This window comes from Anopheles arabiensis, chromosome 3 (assembly GCF_016920715.1).
Source record: "Anopheles arabiensis isolate DONGOLA chromosome 3, AaraD3, whole genome shotgun sequence".
In the NCBI taxonomy this organism is placed as follows: domain Eukaryota; kingdom Metazoa; phylum Arthropoda; class Insecta; order Diptera; family Culicidae; genus Anopheles; species Anopheles arabiensis.
In genome coordinates this window covers 67,116,328-67,140,359 of record NC_053518.1, presented here as the reverse complement: position 1 = coordinate 67,140,359, position 24,032 = coordinate 67,116,328, and the positions used below count along the sequence as shown (strand labels likewise).

At 42.3% G+C, this 24,032-nt stretch overlaps 5 protein-coding genes across 5 annotated transcripts; all 5 read left to right on the top strand.

The window, feature by feature from the left end:
• Nucleotides 1-539: 539 nt before the first annotated feature.
• On the top strand, nucleotides 540-1,330 carry LOC120904031. Its single transcript, XM_040313745.1, has 2 exons — nucleotides 540-633; nucleotides 697-1,330. Exons 1-2 carry the CDS (start codon nucleotides 622-624, stop codon nucleotides 1,240-1,242), a joined length of 558 nt encoding a protein of 185 aa, XP_040169679.1. The 5' UTR covers nucleotides 540-621; the 3' UTR covers nucleotides 1,243-1,330.
• A 1,817-nt stretch (nucleotides 1,331-3,147) lies between these two features.
• LOC120904027 lies at nucleotides 3,148-4,106 on the top strand. The gene is made up of 2 exons (XM_040313740.1): nucleotides 3,148-3,207; nucleotides 3,271-4,106. The coding sequence occupies exons 1-2, from the start codon at nucleotides 3,196-3,198 to the stop codon at nucleotides 3,880-3,882; spliced, it is 624 nt and encodes a 207-aa protein (XP_040169674.1). The 5' UTR covers nucleotides 3,148-3,195; the 3' UTR covers nucleotides 3,883-4,106.
• Nucleotides 4,107-5,305: 1,199 nt separating this feature from the next.
• On the top strand, nucleotides 5,306-6,230 carry LOC120904029 (cuticle protein-like). The gene is made up of 2 exons (XM_040313743.1): nucleotides 5,306-5,498; nucleotides 5,562-6,230. The coding sequence occupies exons 1-2, from the start codon at nucleotides 5,487-5,489 to the stop codon at nucleotides 6,138-6,140; spliced, it is 591 nt and encodes a 196-aa protein (XP_040169677.1). The 5' UTR covers nucleotides 5,306-5,486; the 3' UTR covers nucleotides 6,141-6,230.
• Nucleotides 6,231-9,234: 3,004 nt separating this feature from the next.
• LOC120904028 (cuticle protein-like) lies at nucleotides 9,235-10,023 on the top strand. Its single transcript, XM_040313741.1, has 2 exons — nucleotides 9,235-9,293; nucleotides 9,357-10,023. The coding sequence occupies exons 1-2, from the start codon at nucleotides 9,282-9,284 to the stop codon at nucleotides 9,933-9,935; spliced, it is 591 nt and encodes a 196-aa protein (XP_040169675.1). The 5' UTR covers nucleotides 9,235-9,281; the 3' UTR covers nucleotides 9,936-10,023.
• Nucleotides 10,024-22,786: 12,763 nt separating this feature from the next.
• LOC120904023 (cuticle protein LPCP-23-like) lies at nucleotides 22,787-23,927 on the top strand. The gene is made up of 2 exons (XM_040313736.1): nucleotides 22,787-22,844; nucleotides 23,026-23,927. Exons 1-2 carry the CDS (start codon nucleotides 22,833-22,835, stop codon nucleotides 23,791-23,793), a joined length of 780 nt encoding a protein of 259 aa, XP_040169670.1. The 5' UTR covers nucleotides 22,787-22,832; the 3' UTR covers nucleotides 23,794-23,927.
• The last annotated feature ends 105 nt before the right edge of the window (nucleotides 23,928-24,032 follow it).

Here is a 24,032-nt window from a genome sequence, read left to right as displayed (position 1 = left end):
ATGTTGTTGTTCGTTTGATGATTGAATGACTGTTGTTATTTTTTGCTACTGATTTTAAAACTGAATGTTTTGTGTATTGAAATGACATAACATCTATAAAGGAGTTAAAATGCTGTATTAAAACACAATCATTTAGCATTTAGTTGGGGACCATGGACACTAAAGTCAGGTGTTGTTTTTAATTCTAATATTGTTTTTCGTATCATGCAATTTATAAACTGTTAGAAAAAATCAATGCATTAATCAATGAACAAAACTTGCTTCCATAAAAATATAATAATTAAGTTTACTTTTTTTGATGCTTTTAAAATCGTTCAAGAATAATTCAAAAATAATCAAAAATAATCTACTGATATCCAAAAGACATACTCATTCGGAGTTAAATGTCATAACAAATTATCAGTGCAAAATAATGCCAGTAACATTGATTCATCAAACGAATAACAACATAACAAACGCTGCGATGGCCATCAAACGACGCCACTCTCACATCCTGTTGTTGCGGATTTTCGCACACCGCCAATCCGTATAAAAGCTCTATCAGCTGATCACAACGACATCACTCAGCGATCAATAGTCTTCAGTAAAGCACATCCTCCTACTGCAATCATTCTCCCCACCATGGCTTCCAAAGTAAGTCAAACTAACGATACAAATCTCTCCCTGAGATACTAACAAGAGATCCAACTTTTCCAGTTCGTTCTGATCGTCGCTTCTCTGGCTTGCGTCAGCGCCGGATACATCCCGAGTGACCACTCCCATCTGTCCTACGGTGTGGCCCCGGCTGTGAGCTACTCCAACGTCATCAAGAACGTTGCCCCAGTGCCAGTGCTGAGCAAGACCATCCTTCCGGAGCCTCAGCTGTACCACGGATACGCCCAGACTGCCCCGTCGGTTGTGGTCAGCAAGTCTCTGGCTCTTACCAACCCTCTGCCCGTGTCCTATGCTGCCCCTCACTCTCTGTACCAGGCTCCGGCTCTCGAGTACACGAAGCCTCTGTCTTATGGCCCATATGCCAAGACTGTGATCGCTGCTGAGCCAACCTACGCCAAGACCATCGTATCGGAGCCCATCTACACCAAGAACGTGTTCGCTGAGCCGATCTACCCGGCCAAGACGCTGATCGCTGAGCCGGTGTACGGCAAGAGCATTCTCGCTCAGCCAGCTCCGATCTACGGTGGAAAGGTCCTGTCTTATGGCCCACAGGTCGCCTACGGAGGCTATGGTGCCCATGGCTGGTAAATGTTTTGACTGTGATAATGCATGGATCGATTGTGTGCTAAGAGATATGTGATATGTGCAAGAATAAACGTTTATTTATGTAACCTTATGCATGGTTCTGGATTCGTTTGGTTCTAAAAAGGGGAATTTTTTTATGATTGATTTATTGATATTGACCTTGATACTGCATGATTATAATTTTTACGCTATGCAGACATATTTGACGATTCTTATTACTTGATCATTTATTTACAAAACTGGTACAAATGATAAGGGGGTTGGGCAATAACGGTACTAATTGTTTAAAAAACACATGGATCATGTTTATCTAGATAGGGACTAAAGTTTGGTTTGTATACGAATAATATTTTATCCAATCGAATTGGATTAACCTTCTAAGAATAACATGGATTTTGGACCAAATTTTTCAGAATTTATGTCAAAATATCTACTCATAACCTCTCTTTATAGACGCGTGATTTATGCAAATTAACGTGTTATACGATGCTATAAAGATTTTTATGTTCTGAAAAGTTATATTTTATGAATTAGACAATATGGTACAATATTCACCCAACGAAAAAAAGTCGTTGATAACAGTCACAGTTATTTCAAGCAGAGGGATTTAATAAACTAAAGCGGTTATTACCTGTCATGGGTTCAAGTCCCAAATGAACCGTGCCCTCACCCTCATACGTAGGACTGACCATCCCGCTATGGATATTCAATAAATCAATGAAAGTCAGCCCCACTAGTGGCACTCGCAAGTTTTGACTGGTAACGGTTGTTGTGATAAAGAAGAAGAAGAATAAGTTATTTTATGCTACGTACCACGACAGGGAGCATCGACGTACCAAAATGTTCCAGTCCTTCGAGACTTTTACTGGAACCATCCTTACGCCTTTTAAGAGCCAGCGCCAGTAAGAGAAATATGGTAAACAGCGTAATCTATTCAAATGACGCTGTAGAAAATAGACGACCAAAACAACGTTAATTGATTACTATAAGCGCTACATGCATGACAAAAATAATTAATAATGTACAACATTCATTTTCTAGAACCACCAACAAACGCCTTTTTCTGACCGATATCTTATCTATTTAAAATACATCAAAAATACGAAAATTGGGGGTGCGGCTATAGAAACTAAAAGCTGTACAACTTTGAGTTCTGTTTGAAATTTTATTTTTTGGATTTCATTCTACGCGGTGCATTATAAATTCATTTATTTTTTCATGTATTTATTCTTTATTCGCTAGACAGTAGAGTCTAATTCCCAAAGATGTCTAATGATTAAACACTTAATTTAAGTTACAAACATAATTCTAGGCTTTATAATCGTTCATATATGAGAACAATTAAATAAAGCTCAAGGAAAATTCCTAAAAATGTTCACACTAAACAGTTATACTTCTTCCTGTTAGTTCAATAACTCCTATTCAATTAAACATTTGCCAATCAGATGCCTGCTGCACACAAACAAATAAAGTAGTTTTGGCAACAGTACACCCAAATATACAGTTTGTAATAGTCTAATAGCAAAACAATGTGAATGTGTGACAAATTTCATTGAAAAACTTTAAAGAAGTTAACAAATTGAAACATAAATTGAATCTATTGTAATAGTAGGTTCAAACAAGAACCAATAAATTCTATGAGCTGAGAATAATCAAATATGTGATAACATTTCTCTTATCAATTGCTTCACGGCAACAACAGCTTGACAGAATGCTTTTTTAAGCCATTTTAAACCATGCAATGAAATAATAAGCGAGTTATGTCAATGAATACAAAGAAGCAATGCCGATTGATTTGATGACCATCACACGACGCCCCTCTCACATCCTGTTGTTGCGGATTTTCGCACACCGCCAATCCGTATAAAAGCTCTATCAGCTGATCACAACGACATCACTCAGCGATCAGTAGTCTTCAGTAAAGCACATCCTCCTACTGCAATCATCCCCCCCACCATGGCTTCCAAAGTAAGTCGAACTAACGGTACAAATCTCTTCCTGAGCTATTAACAAGAGTTCCAACTTTTCCAGTTCGTTCTGATCGTCGCTTCCCTGGCTTGTGTCAGCGCCGGATACATCCCGAGCGACCACTCCCATCTGTCCTACGGTGTGGCCCCGGCTTTGAGCTACTCCAACGTCATCAAGAACGTTGCCCCAGTGCCAGTGCTGAGCAAGACCATCCTTCCGGAGCCCCAGCTGTACCACGGATACGCCCAGACTGCCCCGTCGGTTGTGGTCAGCAAGCCTCTGGCTCTTACCAACCCTCTGCCCGTGTCCTATGCTGCCCCTCACTCTCTGTACCAGGCTCCGGCTCTCGAGTACACGAAGCCTCTGTCTTATGGCCCATATGCCAAGACTGTGATCGCTGCTGAGCCAACCTACGCCAAGACTGTGATCGCTGCTGAGCCAGCCTATGCCAAGACTGTGATCGCTGCTGAGCCAATCTACGCCAAGACCATCGTATCGGAGCCCATCTACACCAAGAACGTGTTCGCTGAGCCGATCTACCCGGCCAAGACGCTGATCGCTGAGCCCGTGTACGGCAAGAGCATTCTCGCTCAGCCAGCTCCGATCTACGGTGGAAAGGTTCTGTCCTATGGCCCGCAGGTCGCCTACGGAGGCTATGGAGCCCATGGCTGGTAAATGTTTTGACTGTGATAATGTACCGGCTGAATGCGTGCTAAGAGATATGTGATATGTGCAAGAATAAACGTTTATTTATGTAATATAAAGCATGAATTCGAGATTTTTTTTAGTAATTCACCAATTGAAATGGACAATAGTAATACAATAGATCAGTCGAGATATTTAATCTATTATCATATCCTGTGTCGAAATATTTTTTGTTACATATCACTGATTTATTTTAAGCAAACAACCTTTTCAAATTCTAGAACTGCCTGGGTAGTAATTTTGTTTTGAAACTTATTTGGCTGACAATAATTCAGCCTGAAAAATGCATTTGTAAAGGCGTTCTTATCAAGCTAAATAAAAATTGATTTGCGTGTTTATTGGAAACTAAGATATTGATTAATCTACATAGAAGAACATAATCAAGTTAAACTTAAAGTTTTGTAGGAATCCATTACTTACACACGAATGACTTATACCTTGTTCTTGAGCCTGATACCTCCTAATTATCGTGATATAGTATTCTTCGTTTTATAGTTCCCGTCATGTGAAATTGTAGTCGTTTATGATATTATGGTATGTTGTATATGTATATGATATTACAATAAACAAAAAACTCTTTGTGTTTACTAAAGACATCAGAATTTGCAATTTTGTGTAGATGAAAATGCAAGTTAAGAGCGATCTGTTCACTAACAACGAATTTTGCATGTGTTACGCTCTGAAAATTGTTCGATTGTGATCTTTCAAGGTACACAATATTCAGGAAATAAAATCATGAACAAACATCGGCCAATAACTAATAATACTAGCTACATTATCCAGTTTTTTTAAAACTTTACACAGACAAATCACTGATTCAATGTATTTCGTCTTATTGAAACAATTGTCAGTTGGAACAACTATTTCACTATTTAATTTTATGCTTCTTGACTTGCTGTTGGTCTTAAAGTCTTCGATCAATAATACAATGTAGAACATTCATCATTCCACGCATTTTGAACTTTTATAAATGACAAATAGAGTTCTAAATACAATAAAAAACGATCGCACCGAATAATTGTAATTCCTTATACTAAAAGCACAGCTTTTATTACATTAAATATTTGATGATTTGATTAAGCTTTGAACTGGGTAAAGCGACTATGCACACAACTAAACGAATTGTTTCATATTTATTGAAAAACTTGTATTAAATGCATGACTGAGACGAATACAGAAGTCAAAAAGAAGATGAACATGTTATTAAAATCGCACATAATTCAAATGAAGAGGAGATTTAAAAGAATAATTTTTAGCCTAAAATTTAAATTATGTGCGATTACTCTTCTATGATCCATAAGAATACAATATAAACAACTAGACAATATGCTTCTTCAAGCCATTTTTTAACCATGCAATTATGAAATGGACGATAGTTATGTCAATGACAACAAAGACGCAATGCCGATTGATTTGATGACCATCACACGACGCCCCTCTCACATCCTGTTGTTGCGGATTTTCGCACACCGCCAATCCGTATAAAAGCTCTATCAGCTGATCACAACGACATCACTCAGCGATCAGTAGTCTTCAGTAAAGCACATCCTCCTACTGCAATCATCCCCCCCACCATGGCTTCCAAAGTAAGTCGAACTAACGGTACAAATCTCTTCCTGAGCTATTAACAAGAGTTCCAACTTTTCCAGTTCGTTCTGATCGTCGCTTCCCTGGCTTGTGTCAGCGCCGGATACATCCCGAGCGACCACTCCCATCTGTCCTACGGTGTGGCCCCGGCTGTGAGCTACTCCAATGTCATCAAGAACGTTGCCCCAGTGCCAGTGCTGAGCAAGACCATCCTTCCGGAGCCCCAGCTGTACCACGGATACGCCCAGACTGCCCCGTCGGTTGTGGTCAGCAAGCCTCTGGCTCTTACCAACCCTTTGCCTGTATCCTATTCTGCCCCTCACTCTCTGTACCAGGCTCCGGCTCTGGAGTACACGAAGCCTCTGTCTTATGGCCCATATGCCAAGACTGTGATCGCTGCTGAGCCAACCTACGCCAAGACTGTGATCGCTGCTGAGCCAACCTACGCCAAGACCATCGTGTCGGAGCCCATCTACACCAAGAACGTGTTCGCTGAGCCGATCTACCCGGCCAAGACGCTGATCGCTGAGCCCGTGTACGGCAAGAGCATTCTCGCTCAGCCAGCTCCGATCTACGGTGGAAAGGTCCTGTCTTATGGCCCACAGGTCGCCTACGGAGGCTATGGTGCCCATGGCTGGTAAATGTTTTGACTGTGATAATTTATGGGTTGGATGCGTGCTAAGAGATATTTGTGATATGTGCAAGAATAAACGTTTATTTATGTAACCTTATGCATGGTTCTGGAGATGTTTCATTTTAGAAAAGGGGATATTATATATACTGATGTATTGATATTGACCTTAACAGGTTGATTGATAAGTCCCCGGTCTAACAAAGAAAAACACATTTTTTTGTCAAAATTTGTTTTTATTATTCAACATAGTTCCCTTCAAGAGCGATACAACGATTATAACGACCTTCCAATTTTTTGATACCATTTTAGTAGTACTCCTTCGGTTTTACCTCAAAATAGGCCTCAGTTTCGGCGACCACCTCTTCATTGCAGCCAAATTTTTTCCTTGCGAGCATCCTTTTGAGGTCTGAGAACAAGAAAAAGTCGCTGGGGGCCAGATCTGGAGAATACGGTGGGTGGGGAAGCAATTCGAAGCCCGAAGAATTTAAAAACACATGAATCATGTTTATCCAGATAGGCACTAAATTTTGGTTTGCATTGGAATAATATTTTATCCAAAACTAAGAATAACATGGCTTCTGGACCAAATTCATTCAGAATTTATGTCAGAATATCTGCTCAGAACCTTTCCTTATAGATGCGTGATTTATGCCTTGTGCTTGAGTCTGGTATCTCCAAATCGACGTTTTCTACGATGCTATAACGATTTTTATGTTCTGAAGAGTTATATTTTATGAATTAGACAATGTGGTACAATATTCACCCAACGAAAAAAAAGTCGTTGATAACAGTCACAGTTATTTCAAGCAGAGGGATTTAATAAACTAAAGCGGTTATTACCTGTCATGGGTTCAAGTCCCAAATGAACCGAGCCCTTACCCTCATACGTAGGACTGACCATCCCGCTATGGATATTCAATAAATCTGGCTGAATCTGGCAATGAAAGTCAGCCCCACTAGTGGTACTCGCAAGTTTTGACCGGTAACGGTTGTTATGATAAAGAAGAAGAATAATAAGTTATTTTATGCCACGTATCACGACAGGGAGCATCGACGTACCAAAATGTTCCAATCCTTGGAGACTTTTACTGGAACCATCCTTACGCCTTTCAACAGCCTGGCTCTCCGGCGCCAGTAAGAAAAACATAGTAAACATACTGTTTTGAATTTAAACATTAAAACTTAGACTTGGACTGCTGTGACAATTCATTTATTTTGACCGATCGCGTCGAGTGCTAAAGATGGACTGACTTTCGATTTCATACGCTCGAGATAGCAAACTTCTCTGGTTTGTCGCTTAACCTAGGAAATTCTAAGAAAGGCCGATCGGCCACCAAAAGCGCGCACGTGCCTTAGTGCAGACAATTGTCTTTTGTTTAACCTTTCATCCCACTTGCGAGCAGGCTTCACACTGTTCATATTGTCATTGTTTTACAAAGCAAATACAGAGTTCTTGGTATTGTTTTCGCTTCGCTCACACCATCTGGCGCCCCTAGTTCCTAGCATCGTATTCTTTTGCTTCGACACATACTAATTTATTGAAATGATGCTATAGAAAATAGACGACTAAAACAACGTGAATTGATTATAATAAGCGCTACATGCATGACAAAAAAAAGGTTCTTGCAGGACCTTTCCGTTTAATTTATTTTCACATTCTGACTGCTGACAGTGCCTTGAGTATGATATCCCCAAATCAACGTGTTTATGATACACTTAACGATTAACATTTCCTGATGAGTTATGTGTCAAGAAGTAAGCTAGAAGGCACAACCAAAGACATAAGTTATAATCTTGTGTGATTAAAAATGCAGATTGAGAGATAACTGCAGACTGTAAATGAATTATGTGTAAGAACATATGACCTGTGTTACTTGCGAAGCTGCACAGTAATCGCGAAGTAAATGCATGGATAAACTAAGATCAGCTAAGAATTATTATAGCCATGTTCTATTTGGATTGGAAGGTGTCCAACGTAAACTTAATCGACTTGCCACGGGGCGTTTTCTTTCGGGTCATGAGAATGCGGTTATCCCTTCTTATCCACCTATCGATTCTTGGGTCTTGATTCGATAAAAACTCGCTACTTACACTTGCAAGCTTGCTTCATCGCCAGCGTTATACTTAATGAGCTTGCTGCTCCTTTCCTCTCATCTGCCATTTCCTATTATGACCCTTCCCGCCATCTATATAGCTATAGGCCACATCTCGATATCCCCACCCGTCTATCTCGGATATGGGCAAAATGATCCATTCCTTAACGATCAGATTGCATTTAATTCATTCTATCATTTTTTCGATTTTCACACTCCTTTATCCCTCTTCCGTTCTCGCCTTCGTTCTTCCTCATCCTCATCCTTTGCTTAGCAATTAAGACACATTGTTAAGTCCTTGTGGCGGATATTTGTGTTAAAAAAATATTTAGTTTTGACAAATCATTGGTTGAAGGTGTTTCATTTTACTGTAGGTGCTTTATTTTTGATGTCACCATAATTTATTATTTTGTTGGAGATAATGTGATGGATTAAACGAATAAAGCTAAAAATATAACCCAAACACTAACCCCACAGAATAATTCGTCTGCTTCCTCTTGAATGCACGGTTTATAGCAAATTAAACATTTGATCAGATGATCTGAGACCTGCTACAGACAAAAACAACCTGGAAAGAGTAACAACACACGTAACAGAACAAATTGTTAAACATCTTACGCATATTATTGTCATATTCATTACAGATACAAATAAAATAGACTAATACAGTAGAATAACTAAACTCGAAATTGATTGAAATGGACAATAGGGTTGACAAATGAAGCATCAAACATGTTAATTTAAAAGTGAATTTATGCGTGTGTACATGTCTCCGATTGAGTAATTAACCATATTAACAGCCAACATTAAGAATGCTTCTGTCATTTTTAAACCATGCGATAAAGCAATAAGCGATAGTTATGACAATGACAACAAAGACGCAATGCCGTTTGATTTGATGACCATCAAACGACGCCCCTCTCACATCCTGTTGTTGCGGATTTTCGCACACCGTCAATCCGTATAAAAGCTCTATCAGCTGATCACAACGACATCACTCAGCGATCAGTAGTCTTCAGCAAAGCACATCCTCTACTGCAATCATTCTTCCCACCATGGCTTCCAAAGTAAGTCAAACTAACGATACAAATCTCTCCCTGAGATACTAACAAGAGATCCAACCTTTCCAGTTCGTTCTGATCGTCGCTTCTCTGGCTTGCGTCAGCGCCGGATACATCCCGAGTGACCACTCCCATCTGTCCTACGGTGTGGCCCCGGCTGTGAGCTACTCCAATGTCATCAAGAACGTTGCCCCAGTGCCAGTGCTGAGCAAGACCATCCTTCCGGAGCCTCAGCTGTACCACGGATACGCCCAGACTGCCCCGTCGGTTGTGGTCAGCAAGCCTCTGGCTCTTACCAACCCTCTGCCCGTGTCCTATGCTGCCCCTCACTCTCTGTACCAGGCTCCGGCTCTCGAGTACACGAAGCCTCTGTCTTATGGCCCATATGCCAAGACTGTGATCGCTGCTGAGCCAACCTACGCCAAGACTGTGATCGCTGCTGAGCCAACCTACGCCAAGACCATCGTATCGGAGCCCATCTACACCAAGAACGTGTTCGCTGAGCCGATCTACCCGGCCAAGACGCTGATCGCTGAGCCGGTGTACGGCAAGAGCATTCTCGCTCAGCCAGCTCCGATCTACGGTGGAAAGGTCCTGTCTTATGGCCCGCAGGTCGCCTACGGAGGCTATGGTGCCCATGGCTGGTAAATGGTTTGTCTGTGATAACATTTTTTTGTGTTGTGTCTATTGATTTGTGATATTTGAAATAAAATGTCATTTTGAAGTTAAATAACTGATTAAGAAATTTAATATTATTAGAGCATATTTGAATCTCGTTTTAATTCCTTCAAGTCACATAATACTCCAGTTGTTCACAGAACGAAACTCATTAGTCTGCCCTTAATCAAATTAACATTCCATTTGCTTAAACGCTTCCCCTATCCGTTCAGATCAATTTATTGAGGTGAATATTAAATGAGCTCCAACTGGTTTATGCTTCGTTGCTTTGCGTTATAAATTATATGACTCGAGTATGTGTTGATATGTGATAATTGGTTTGTGTGTTTTGCTATCTGATAGCTCTTTAAAGCGATAAGCGACCGTAGGAGGGTATCGAGTTAGGTAATGAATTTTCATCTTCAAATAAGTGAACCGTAAACCGTTAAGAAAGTACCAAACTCGGTTCGTCGCATATAAAAAGAAAGCAAACTGTCGTCACTCACCACAGTGTCAATATCGGTGTCATCAAGTGCAAGTGGCTGGAACTTTCGCCTAGGAGCAATATGTCGCACCAAACGATGAGAGTTTGTTTGGTAAGAGATGGAAAGGACCAGTTTTTTAGGTGCTTTATTTCAACATTTATCGTTTATATTTACAGATCCTGATTCTAATTGCGTTGACAAGTGCAGAGTTAAGACACTCCGAAGAAACGAAGCCTTTCAACCCGATTAAAACGAATTACATTCCAACCGCTGTCAGCTACGTGAGCTTCGTTAGACACATCGTTCCGAAAAGGGTGGAACATTTAAAGGAACATACTAAACCTTCGACCCAACCACCAACACATGCGCCTATTTACCGCAATGCAATGCAAACTGTTGCTCAAAATGTGTCCAATTCTTACACGAAGCTAATTCCACAAGTAACTTCAGTTCAAGCTTACAACATTCCCTACAGACGTCCAGTGACGAAACCGCAAACAGCTTTGCCCAATTTTAAAAACAGCGTGCAACCGACGGCAAACACTTACCGACCAATCTATCCCACTGGCTATGCTGAACCGATTTATGTTCAAAGTAGGATTCCTATGGTCCCAAAGTACAGCGGCACGCTTCAAGGAACCAGCCCTCTGGTGATCGGTGTACAGCAGCCGGCCTACGTAAGGAAGTACGTCCAGTTTGGAGCATTTCATCCGACCCGAGTGCGCAAAACGCTCACTTATGCTCCCAAGCTAAGCTATGTTCCGCATGACTACCAAAGGGTGTAAACGAGTGGGCGGCTGTAGTGCCAAATAAGTGACCAAAAAGCCCAAGAATAAATAAGTTAAAAAACAGAAACACCCTGATCAATGTTTGAGTCACCGTTTTCACCATTCTAGAGCCTAAAATCAAACATAGTTTTGACAGAGCCAAATTATGGCCTACATTACAACGCGGTGGAAAGATTTCATCCTTCAAAAAGCCATTGTTTATGCGGCGAGAACCAATTCGTCAAGTCACGGGGTAGCGCTGTCCCGGCTGTCAGGTACCGTGTGGTTACAGCTGCGAATTCGTTTCACGCCTCCTGCTCAGACAGGTCTTTAATCTACCGATCAACAACGCTGTTAGTCGTCAGCTGCGCAGTGTGACCCAGTGTGACCTTTCGGCGTGGTTTGGTGCTGTTTTCGCCGTACTTGGGGCAGTTTTATTTGCACCACAAATATTTTGAATTTGCCAGTTAGGTGAGGTTTATTTGTTTTTTTTTACCACATTAGATTCGGCGAAGGACTAACTGTCGGTCGTCATTTGAATAGGAAAGGATTACTACACAATTTGCTAAAATAATCCGTCTACACGAAGAGGGAGGTCATGTGGACAGTATGAGGACAAATACAATTTCGAATACTCGTTTATTGAATAGGAAACAGAACAATTTATAGAATAAACTAATATACCGAAACCATTTTAAAAGGTCATAGAAAAAAATGGTTTTCCTATTTCTATTAAATGTTCTGCTTATGTCAACCTAGCTCGAATGTTTCCCATACCTTTAAAAGCTATAATTAAGAGTTATAAATGTTTTCGGGGCTTTATTGTTTTACCACAGCCTATTTGTGGGATTTCGACCACAGCCTATTGGTGGGATGTTTTGATATCCATCGAAGGTTACACCATCATTAGGAATTAATTAATAAAACCCGTGCGCCCTTCTACTAATTCCTATTCTAATGCGTTTCAAGAATCGTGTCACAACAGCTGCTGTAGAAAAGAATTATCTATTTGATTGTGCTTGAGAATGGAGAAACAGTATTTCAACAGTATTTGCAGCAAGAAACAGGAAGGTGAATGCTATCGAAAAATAAAGGATAAAATAAAGTATGTCTATCGTAAAAAATGCTTATAATACTAACAATAACTTATACGTAAACTAAATGGTAACAACTCAGTGTTAATCGCAAAGAAAGAAAAAGATACACTGTTATCATGTTTCATGTCGACAATGACAAGTTTCAGTTACTAGTATGTGCCATAAAAAAGTTAGTAGTCTGCTTTTGCAAAGAACGAAAAGCACAAACTCTCGCGGATGCATAATTAGTGAACTATTTATGAAGTATTCCAATTAAATAATTTCAATTACATGTTTTGTTATTCATTCTTGGTTCACTTCAATTTTATGGGATTTAGCATAAATAATATACAGTGGAATCTCTCATAGCGAGTACGCTTTATAACGAGTTTTTCGTATAACGAGCAAATCTAAATGCTCATGAAACACCTTTCATAAAGCTAGAATTACAGCTCGAGTGAAATTGATCGTGAAATTTTGTGCATTTTTGATAAATCTTATTGGCTCAATTTTTAAACTATTTAGACTATTAAACATATTGAAATAATGAATAAAATGCATAATAAAATGCACATAATGGTCAGCGGGGAATCACAAGGAAATTCATATAATTTAATGTTATTTTCTAAACAGTAGGGAAATATAATTAACTTTCTTATGGTAAGCGATAGGGCATATTCTGATAAAATTTAATGAGATATAACGCTTAACGAGTAAAATCTCGCATAACGAGCAATATCATTCGAGTTTGGGATAAATTTTTTGGGAGCAGATCTGACATGAAGATCGGTTAACATGGAGCAATTCTTTAATTTTGATTATCGCTCAGGTAAATGAGACTTTCGATTCTAATAATTGTTTAACATAAATATATTGCCAACAGGAGAAATAACGTATATTTGTGTGTGGCACGAAAATTGACGAGTGTATCTTGTGCGCTTTTCTGGATCTACTTGCTAATGAAGGCGAGAGTTTCCCCTGCCAATTGCTGTCAGTTGGAGGAGTTTTGTAGTACTACATATGCGGTATGCGAATGGCTGTGTTGTAGATTTTATGCTAAGCAATTTATCGACATGTTTAAAACTTTATTCTTGCTGATCTTATTTATTCTTAAGTATTCTTGGGACTAGAAATATTTTGCGAATACCTCAGCTTCGATCCAGTGCTGGTCGGTCAGACCCTATGATTCGTATGTCTGTTTTGTTTGCCAGGTTTTATTATAAAGCTTTAGTTTAATACTTTTTAGTTTAGTTGTTTCTGATAGTTGTCAATTAAAAAAAAATTAAAAAGCTACAAAAAATCCACACAAAAAATAACTACAAGATTGAGATTAAATTCCACAAAAAATCGTTTTAAGGCTAATAAACTTCAAAATAATCAATTTCAATTATTGTGGTTCGTCGTTATTGCGCATACATTAGACATAATACGATAATTTAACATGATTCGATTGTGTGGATGTCCTCCAAACTAACACAGCTATAAATTGCGATGGCTATACCATGTAAGCCTAATGGTTCTGTGTAAATAAAACCCTCCATGGAGGTATACAGCCCCTGGGGCGATTCCGATTTTACACTTCTCGTCTAAATTTGTTACACTTCTCCCTGCTTGTATCCGATTCCACTTTGTCAGTTACAGGTTGAGGAGCAATCCTCAAGGACACACCGCAAACTTTGCTTCCGAAATCCGGTTTAACCACGGTTGCCGACAGGCACACTGTCCATGAAATTTGCGATGCGAACAAAAAAAAAAGCACTCCCTTTCGATCGATGAAGATGGCATCGTTTGGATGGAGTCGGGCGAATGGAACGGCTGCCTCTCATCGTTGCATCCTCACGTTCGATCTTCTCTGCACAAAAGGGTGGCCCTGCTACACTTTCAATCACCTCGGCACAAAGGGGTTCCAAGGTGAGCAGGATTATCCTGGCGGACGGCCGATAGCGGCAGGAACCTAAGGGCAAGTGGACCACCACCGGAGCGTGCATGCGGAGTGGAATCACACACTTTGCTCGATGATACCTCGAGTCCTGGACCGGCACAGGCCACAGCAGCAAGCCAGTTTCGTTCGCGCTTCGTCTCACGAAACCAGTTTTCTTGTCCGATTGCCAGCGTTTAAAAAAGGGGAGAAAAATGGTAACTTCGCCTGCTGTTACTGAGGACTTTTACTTTTCCCAGTACCCTAAATTTATATTCCCGTGAATCAGTAGGGGGGGGGGGCAACCGTGTCATGCGGGACGACAATTACCGGTACTACTACTACCGGCGGCACCGAGAAAACCGTCCATCATGTGCTTACGGTCAGTGCGAGCGTTTCATATGTTTAACCTTTTATTGCCCTCCCGATTAAGCGGGCCAGCACCACAATCGACAATCGACTATCAACGGTAAATCTGTATACATAATCATGCTTGTGCAGCACGGAAGAGTGAAAGAGAAAGTGAGTAAGGGAGTTGAGAGCGCGCAAGCCTTTAGGGAACCGTTTTTTCAAGGTTGCATGTTTCGATCGGCTTTCGACCTGTGGCCGTGTGGTTTTCTCGCTTTCGGTGCGCAGCGAAAGCGCACTGCTGGTCGTTGAGCGAAGAAAGTGGCACGCACCGCAAGAGTGACACGCGATTGAACTATGGCGTGTGACGTAATGCCTCCAAGGGGTCGTCGTCGCCGCCGCCGCCGCCGCCACTTGCTCTGTGGGAAACCGGTCGAGATGCGACCTAATTATTTTGATCATACGGAACCCTACGGCTGCTGCTGCTGTGCCGGTGTGTGTGTGAAGGTGGTATACATGGAACGCGAAGGAGCGATTTAATCGAGGAATTTTTAGTGTTATTGAAATCGATCAGTGTCCCAAAAATAGCACAAATGCTGCATTTTTATCCTCACTTCCAAGAATGGTTAATTATGTTTTGTTGAACCGTTTTTTTTTTAAATTCTTGCTCTTTAATAATTGGCTCAGACTTTAGTTATAATTAAAATGGTACGATTTAAACTCATGGAAATAAATAACAGACTAAAGTTAAAACTTTTCTTAAACGAGGCTCATTAATACCGAAAACAAAAAACATAGCAAAAAGCGAATAAAAGATTAACGGATCAAGAATTAACAGGTAAAAGTCAAACATCAATAGTAATGAAAAGACATGAAAAGAACATGAGGAAACATCGTGCAATGCAAAAGGAAGAACCATTAATTTAAGCAAGCTGACATTTCCCAAAAACCAATTTACGGCTTGTTCTGTCATCAACTTTGTCCAAATTCTGGATAGAATAAGGATCGTTGGATCGTTGCCTTAGTATGTATAATGAAATGCAAACGACAAAATGTCACATAAACTGTGCGTGACAAAAGTAAAATATGCAAAAAAGTTTCAAATGTTAATAAATAATCAAACTGCTTATACTCAAGCTGGATTATTCTGACCTTCTTTCTCTCTACTCGTAGCAAATCGTTTTTGATTTTTTTTTGTGTTATGTTATTTCAACGTTCCTTCAAAACATTCCTTCTACTACGTTAAAAAAAGTCATGCTTCGAATAATCAGGAAAAAATAGTTAAAAATACGCAACACTTGAGTTACCAACGCAATTGTCAAACATAAAGTATTATCCATATTCACTTATTATCATCGATGTTTAAAAGGATACGGTTCACTGAAATCTTTATCATTGATGAAATATTTAAAATCGTTGCACACAATCGTTATCATCACACAGTGATCGTAGAAATACGCAACGGTAAGCGGGTCGTATTGTCCGTTCGTTCCACATCATTTATTCCACGGAGACTTCACAATCATTCCCCCGATTGGAGTCGATAGATTGAACCATTGATACTTCGAGACACGGTTTTTCTTCAATCGAAAGTGCAAAAGATGCAACAAAAACAGATTTCATGATATATTAAACTTCTCATTTTGCACACTCTTTCGCATCGTTTTGTTTTGCTTCCAAAAAAGCCTAAAGTGAGGTTTAGGGGAGGCTTTCCTTCATGGATGTTTATTTAATTAGCTTCGTCAAATGTCGTTAGCCACATTCTCGATGAGCCGTCGAGTGTAAAATTTATGTCGGAGGAGTCGCAACGCTACTGCACCAAGGCGGCTGCAGCCGGCGGTTGTAGCTCTGTGCTTCATCGTGTCCTCGTCTGTTTGGGTTTGGTCGAGGTGTCTGTCGTTGGTTGTATTGTTTTTTCTTCTGTTATTTAGCTGGGTTAGACGTGCGTAACGAGTGCACCACGAAATCTGCCAAAATGGCAACACAGGTGGCAGCAGTGGATGCATTACCGTTGTGGTAAGTGTTGCTCTTGAAATTAAACAGTTTTGCCAATTGGCTGCACTTAAGCCGAGGGCATAGGCGCAGAGGGCCGATGAAGCCTTGGATGTTGACGGTAAAATGTTGAGAGAAAAAAACAACAACAAAGCAATGAAGGTTTTTGTAGCTTCAAGATAAGTTTTTTAGCTTCAACTCAAAATAAAACAAAGAAAGTAGCTTAACATTGGCAACAAAGTATGATTTAATTGACAACAAAGCACCAATTAATTCCAATGCGTCCTTGGCAAATCCATTACTCGCTCCAGCTTTATCATAATTGATCCTAATTGAATCGGTATTTTAGACAAACAGTACACTCTGTTGTTGTAATATTGAAGTTGAAGTGGGCAGTGATTGAAATAAATCCCAGACATTTTACGCCCTTTTTTCTTCTTAGCCTCAAAGCCCTCAAAAACTCATCACGATCGTGCGGCTCGCGAGCGTCAATGTCAACGAGACATAAATCGTACTCAGCAAACTCCAGGAGGCGTCAGTCGCTCGCATCTCTACTCGATTGCGCGACTCGCCGTGTCAGACACACACACACACACATACTTCAGTGTACGCGCCCTAATGTGACTCATCATCGCGCAAACGGCACAGGACGGGGTACCGACTTTCGTCCTCGTCCTCCGACTACCCACCAGCCATAAGTTTGCAGTTTTATGATTAATCGCGCATGTGGACACGAAGAGAGCGAGAGAGGGCCCTGGAGCTACAGGCTACAGGGTTGAAAAACAGGGGCGACTGCAAGGTCGTGACGAGAGCGCGTTGAATCTTGGACGCTATTAACTTTGGCGTTAGATGGCTGATTTGCGTGTGCCAGGCGGGTCGTCCGGGGAGTCCTTGAACGCGCTACCGAAGCCGGTGAAAGGTTCCGGTTCTAGCCACTGGGGCGAGTGTGCTCAGTTCCGGACGTGGGAAACATAAATTAGACAAAAATATTGCCTATCATGTGTGCTGGTTAGTGCTGTTTGCCGAGAGAGAGAAAAAACAGAGTGTTGTGATCTTGGAACTAACATCGAACAGGCGGCGCTAGCAACCCGTCCGACTGAATGTGATCCGGAAATCTATAATAATTAAAAAAAACCCGGTGCCCCTAGTTCTAATGGGCTTTTGCGTGCGTTTTATGATAGTAGATTATGCAGAGAGTTGGAAGACATAAAGCTTAAATTAATAGAAACGTGTAGTAAAACACGACGACTCGAAAGCCCGGCGTCCGCCGCTTGACGGCTGGAGTAATCATACCGTTTCAATCAAGAAAACCACACCGCGAATGGGTTATTTTGTAGACAAACGAAGACAACAATTTGTTAACAGTAACAGCGTGACCCCGCTTTTACGTTACATGGCGGGGCACCATGTCCGCAATGTAACGCCCGGGCACCTATCGCTCCAATGCCCTGCAGCTAAACTGTTCGAGCGAATGGTGTGGTTTGCTGGGTTCCACCTAAGCAGAGATGCTGCTTATACAACCTCTCCCGATGTTTGACATTCAGCAATACCACACTCACGAAGGGTGGTTGCTACATGTGACGACTGGTACGACAAACATCATTTCCCTCCAACAGAATCTCCCCGTTGTCTTCTGGGGAGGAACCCGCCAGGACGATCGTGTGGCATTTATAGATGTCGCAAAAATCTCGATCTCCAATAAATGTTTCCCTCCCCTTTTACCCGGGGGAGGGTAAAATGGGTGGGCAGGACCAGCCGTTGAATAGGTGTTAAATTTGTATGAATTATAATTATGAATAATGTATGCAATGGGTTTCTTGCTTACAACGTACAGCATACACGAACACTCGTAGATCGCGGTTGAGCGTGGTTGTCTTGCACGTTGCGCAATAGAACCTCCAATACCTCCACATGATGCCTTCAGTTCTTTCACCCGACTGAAAAGCCCTTACAGATTAATTTAGACGACGACGACGACGGCGGCCCTTTCAGGGTGATCACGGGCCATGACAGTGGCGAAGCGATTCCACACAGGTGGCTTGGAATGATTAATGGGCCTCAAGGGAAGTCGGAGAAGAAAGCCCTACCCCCTGAAGGGTTTTGCAGTTTGCTGTGTTTGCCTGTCAGACAGGTGGATTAAGACATTGGAGCTATTTCTGATGGCTTTTGGGTCGGGTATCAATCACAAAACTCCTGCTAACTTACTGACAAATGTGAAACGATGTACTAATGGAGTTCACCCTGTGGGCTTAACTTTGGGCTAAGTTCTCAGTTGGACACTAAACGCTAATCCTAGCCTCACAAATAGGCATCGGTGCAGGTAGGGATTAATGAGCTCCAAATTCCGACCGACCAAACAACTTCCGGTGTGACATGCTGATCTGTCAACATGATCGTAAAGGTAGATCTCACTTGCTAGTGTGTCCTCGCCGGTTCAAGGAATTTAAAGCGTGTGCCAGCGTCATTGAAATTCCTCGTGACCCCAAAAAAGCCCCCCGAAAAAACATAAACAGAAAAAAACACACAGGCCCATGCTGCTCGTACGCAAGTTCATCTGCTCCGTTGGCCATCTTCAGTCATTGACATTGAACTCGAAAGTAGTGTCGGGCAAGCAAACCGGTTCGAGAGCGACGAGCTCATCTGCAGAAAATGAAGACGTAACCGGTACGATGTTGCTTCTCTTCCACCTTCTGTACTCCCCTCGAAACTACCCACGGAAGATGCGCCATCGACCGCGAAGATGATCAGCTGTTCGCATGTTTGTCCTGTGCCTGATGATGCGCACGTGAGACGCATGTGTGTGCTGGCCAACCCTGTCGTCAACCAGTCGGTCGGTCGTCACCGTACTTTGGGTTGGGGTAGGGTTGAATGAACGCGCGTACGATCGATCTCCGGACGGTTGCTTCTTCAATTCAATTATGCAATCCGGTTGCAGCGTTTTGGAGGCTCGCTCGTGCGTGGTTGATGGAAACGGGACGAGTATGCAAATGATGAGCCGATGACGGACTGGTGGTGTGACGTTAATTGAACCCGCGTGTCGAGCGAAGAGCTGTTTTTAAATTAGTGGCGCCTGTCCGTCTTCAAATCGAGATGAAATATTTAATGAATTAGTGTGCCTTTCAAATGCGCGTGCATGCCAATTTTCGTCACATAAATTTGAGTTATAGTTTTGTTTTGTTTATTTTGTACGTTGTTTACGCCAAGGTTGTGATTCAATTGTATTCGTCATTGGAACAGTGGTGGATTATAATCGTGCTTCATTCGGAACAATTATCTCTACACCCGAAACCGAAACACCGAAAGAGATGCCATCAATCGTTTGTTGTGATTATGGAAAAATCGCTTCTCGTGCCGACTCAAGAAAAGACATAGATTTTAAAGCCTCCAAGGCTTCATCATCGGTAGCCAGTGTCGCAGTGTTTTGTTTATAAATGTCGCCCGAAAATCTCACCACATCCGACGAAACCGATTGTTCGCGGTTGGCATCGATCGCATCGACACCGTACCCAGAGCGCTGTGCTGCCACAGTGATGGGGTGTTGTGGGGTGCCTATTATATGCGTTTACAAAACTTTAAAAACCTTCAACGATAATTGAGGATAAAACAAAGTAGCGACAGCATGTGTTCAATTCTTCGCCGAAGCTGCGCTTGCGGGTTGTAAAAATAGTTTCCAAAAAGGTATCGTGAAAAAGATTCAGTCAAAAAGAGTGAGAAAGGAAACGAAAGGAAGCGAAAGAGCTCGTATTGGGTTATTCAATAACGTATGGTGACAGAGAGGACAGGCAGGCTTGTGAATAGTTGGTACGGGTTGGTACCGAAGAGATAGGCCGAAGAGACGAGAGAAAAAACAAAGATTTATGATTTATGTAATAATAATGTAATAAAAAAACCCACAATTTTTAAAACAAAATCAATACTTACACGATAAAAATTGTATGGTAGTGGTAAGTTTGCAAAGCCTCCGTCTGTTTAATTGACAGATTCCATTATATGTTAGCAAATTCCATAGAATGCCTGCAATTTTCCACTATCGATTTGGAAGATATCACCAGGAGATTGAATTTTCCCATTCTCATAGCCAAGTCCATTGACAGATCAGGCGTAGATCAACTATAATTGTTGCTAACCAAGAAAAAAAGATTATTGCATATGTTTTTGCGAAACTGGAATTATTTCCCAGACTCTTTTTTGTACACAATTTTTACGTTAATTTCTTCTTTTTCTTAGTATAAAAGACCTAATGTAAAGTAAATACCTACATTAACTTAACATACAATTATAAATTACACTTAGTACCCAACCCGCTACACTAGATCCACTACAGGCAATCGGATATGTAGCTATTTAAGAGACTATAGATAAGAGATGATATGGTCCTGATGCGACTTGAACCACGTCTTTTCTTTACAGGAGTCGGTGACACTTCATATAGACTATTCAGTCGTTCCAGGTTAGGAATGTTAAAAATCAATTTAAATGACTGGGAAAGAAAGCAAACACAAACAATATAGATAAAATGTAAAAGATAACATAACGTTACCATCCAACTTTGTATCAATTGTAATAAATTGTATTTTTATTTTCACATAGGAAAACGCACAAATCTATATAGCCTAGAGCTATAACTCCTGAAAAGATAAATTGTAATAAACAAGTCAAGAATTTGTGCACAATTCTCATTCTCTGTCCCTCCCCACGTTCAATCTAATTCCAGCTCAATTTCACTTTAAATTCAATCAACCTCAGCTCCACACAAAAGGTAGTACCATAATTTATTGTACGAGAGAGCAAGCAGCAGCACAATGTACGTAGCATCAGTCTGTTTGGGGTTTGCATGTCCCACGATGTTTATCCTCCTACCCCGAATTGCGTATCGAGTCGCATCCAGCAGCTCCTTTTTTGGCACGGCCTGGCAATATGTCACCTGCGCGCGAAAGGTACGGCCGCGTACATCGGCGTGTGGCCTTGAGGCTTAACGACACAAAGACAGGAGAAAAAAAAAAACAGACACGAAAAAACAAATTGTATCTGATGTACACCAGCAGCCCTTACGTCACGCCGTGGTGGTAGCGTGCAAAGAAATGGTGTAATGTTCGCATGTTGCAAAATATTGCCATCATGAAAAGGAATTTAAAGGTATTTTTTCGGTTGATTGGAGTCGGAAGGGAAGAAAAAGCAATACCAAAATCCAATTAGAAACATGAGCACGTTCATCGCGTAAAGCGCGTAGAGGTCGCATCACTTCCTCAATAAATTATTCTTCCCCCTGTCCGCACACAAACCCTTGGGGCAACGCATATTTTCGGGTGGCTTATAATTATGTGAAAATCCCTTCAACCATCGGAGCTTCCACCGATTTATTGTGCTCGTCGTCCTCGTCCGCTATTGGAAACAATAACGCAAGATGATAGGTGCGATGGTACGGCTACCAGATCAGAACCCACCAAACCAAGCTAGGTAATTAACCTTTGACACTGCACACCATACTGCAGTGGCGATTGTTGCAGCCAATGCTTTCGATTTCATCTGCCACCGTACCGTGACGTCACGGATTACTACGATCTTTGCCACCCTCGCACGCAATGGTGAAGGATCAATCTATTTCCCATTCCACCAAGAGGCAACACGAGGCAACCCCTGATGAGCCTGCGGCAACTTCACCCCCAAATGGACAATAAAAATCGGCTAACAAGCTTGCGACAAAAATAAACACAGCGAGCAAAAACACTGGAGAAACAGTAATGGCCGTAACCGAGCTGTGGTTAAGAAAACTGTTCGGCGATACCAGACGAAGACCTCCCGAGTATAAAAAAAAACCTCCAAAAACACCACCAAACGAACGGTCTGCTTCACTCGAGTTCTTCGCGCGCGTTTGTAGGTGAGAAATTGCCATCGAAGATCCCCGCTCTGGTTTGCTTCCCCTTCTAGGGAGGAAGCAGTGTGACTGGGAAGGGAGGCGGCTCCAAAATTCGAAACTCCAAACATTTACCCCCAAAAACCTTCCATCGCGCGATCGCGTCGGCCGGCCAAAGTGTGTGATAGTTCTGTGCGTCTGTGGACGAAGTTTGTTGTCGCTTTTTTACGATTATTCATTCAAGAAGAAGGTCACCCCCATCATCTTCGCGCGCTTCGGAGGTGGGCTTCTTCGGTGCGGCGAACGGGGCGCACTAGCTCGATCTGCGCCGGTGAACACCGAGCAGCGGTGTGTGTTTTCATATAAATATTAGACCAAACGCTTCCAGAGGTATCATTACATCGCTAGCTTCGATTTAGTGCAGACCTACCAAGCAAAACAGCTCAAGATGGCTTTTAAGGTAAGGTTGAGACACCACAGCGTGTGTGATCGAAAGGATCTAAGACTTGTGTGACATTACCAGTGAGGTTATGTGTGTTCTGTGCAATAAAGTTCTCGGTGTGATCCTGAGTGTACTACCAAACTGTATCGTTTAGTGAAAGATGTGTCTCAGTAAACCGTTCTTCTCTTCTTAATCGTAGATTGTTGTTCTGTTCGCTACCCTGGCTTGCGCCAGTGCCGGTTACGTCGAACCGGAGCACCACCATCTGTCCTATGCTGCCGCCCCGGTCGCACACTACTCGTCCGCTCCGGCCGTGAGCTACAGCTCTATCACACGCCACGAAACGCCGAAGGTGGCCGTCGCCAAGCAGGTCACCTATGCTGAGCCGGCGGTCCACTATGCTGCCCCGCTCACCAAGACCTATGCCGTGCACGAGCCCGCCCTGAAGACGGTCGTCGCCCAGCCCGCCTACACCAAGACGGTGTACGCACAGGAGCCAGCCCATGTGTACGCTCATGCCGCCCCGGTCGTTGCCGCCAAGACGGTGTCCTATGCCGCGCCGCAGGTCCACTACCAGGCTGCCCCGCAGGTCCACTACCAGGCTGCCCCGCAGGTCCACTACCAGGCCGCTCCGGCGCTGGTGAAGAACGTCGAGTACACGAAGACGCTCGCGTACGCCCCGGTCACCAAGACTCTCGTGTCCGAGCCGACCTACACCAAGCACGTCGTTGCCGAGCCGACCTACACGAAGACGCTCCTGGCCCAGCCCGCTTACACCAAGTACGTGTCGCAGCCCACCTACACCAAGACCCTGGTCGCTGAGCATCAGCCGCTGTACCATCATCAGCCCGCCGTGTACGCTCATGCTGCCCCGGTCGTTGCTGCCAAGACGGTGAGCTACGCTGCGCCGGCTGCTCATGTGTCGCACGTCAGCTACGCCGACAATGCCGCCCACTACGCCTGGTAAGAAGGATGCGGCCGAAAGGTATCCCGCGGGAAAGGAAACGCCTGCTCAGGAACTGCACAATGAACCTTTTTTTCTTTTTGCAAAGCGATGTTGAATGTTTCGTTGAAAATACATAAATTATTGTGAATGAAAAAGCAGTGTGGGACATGGTTACTTAAATCCGAAAGCAAGTGTAATATCATTTCTATTGGATTCTATTTCTATTGGACATGGATCCAAATCCAAGACGTCGGAATCCT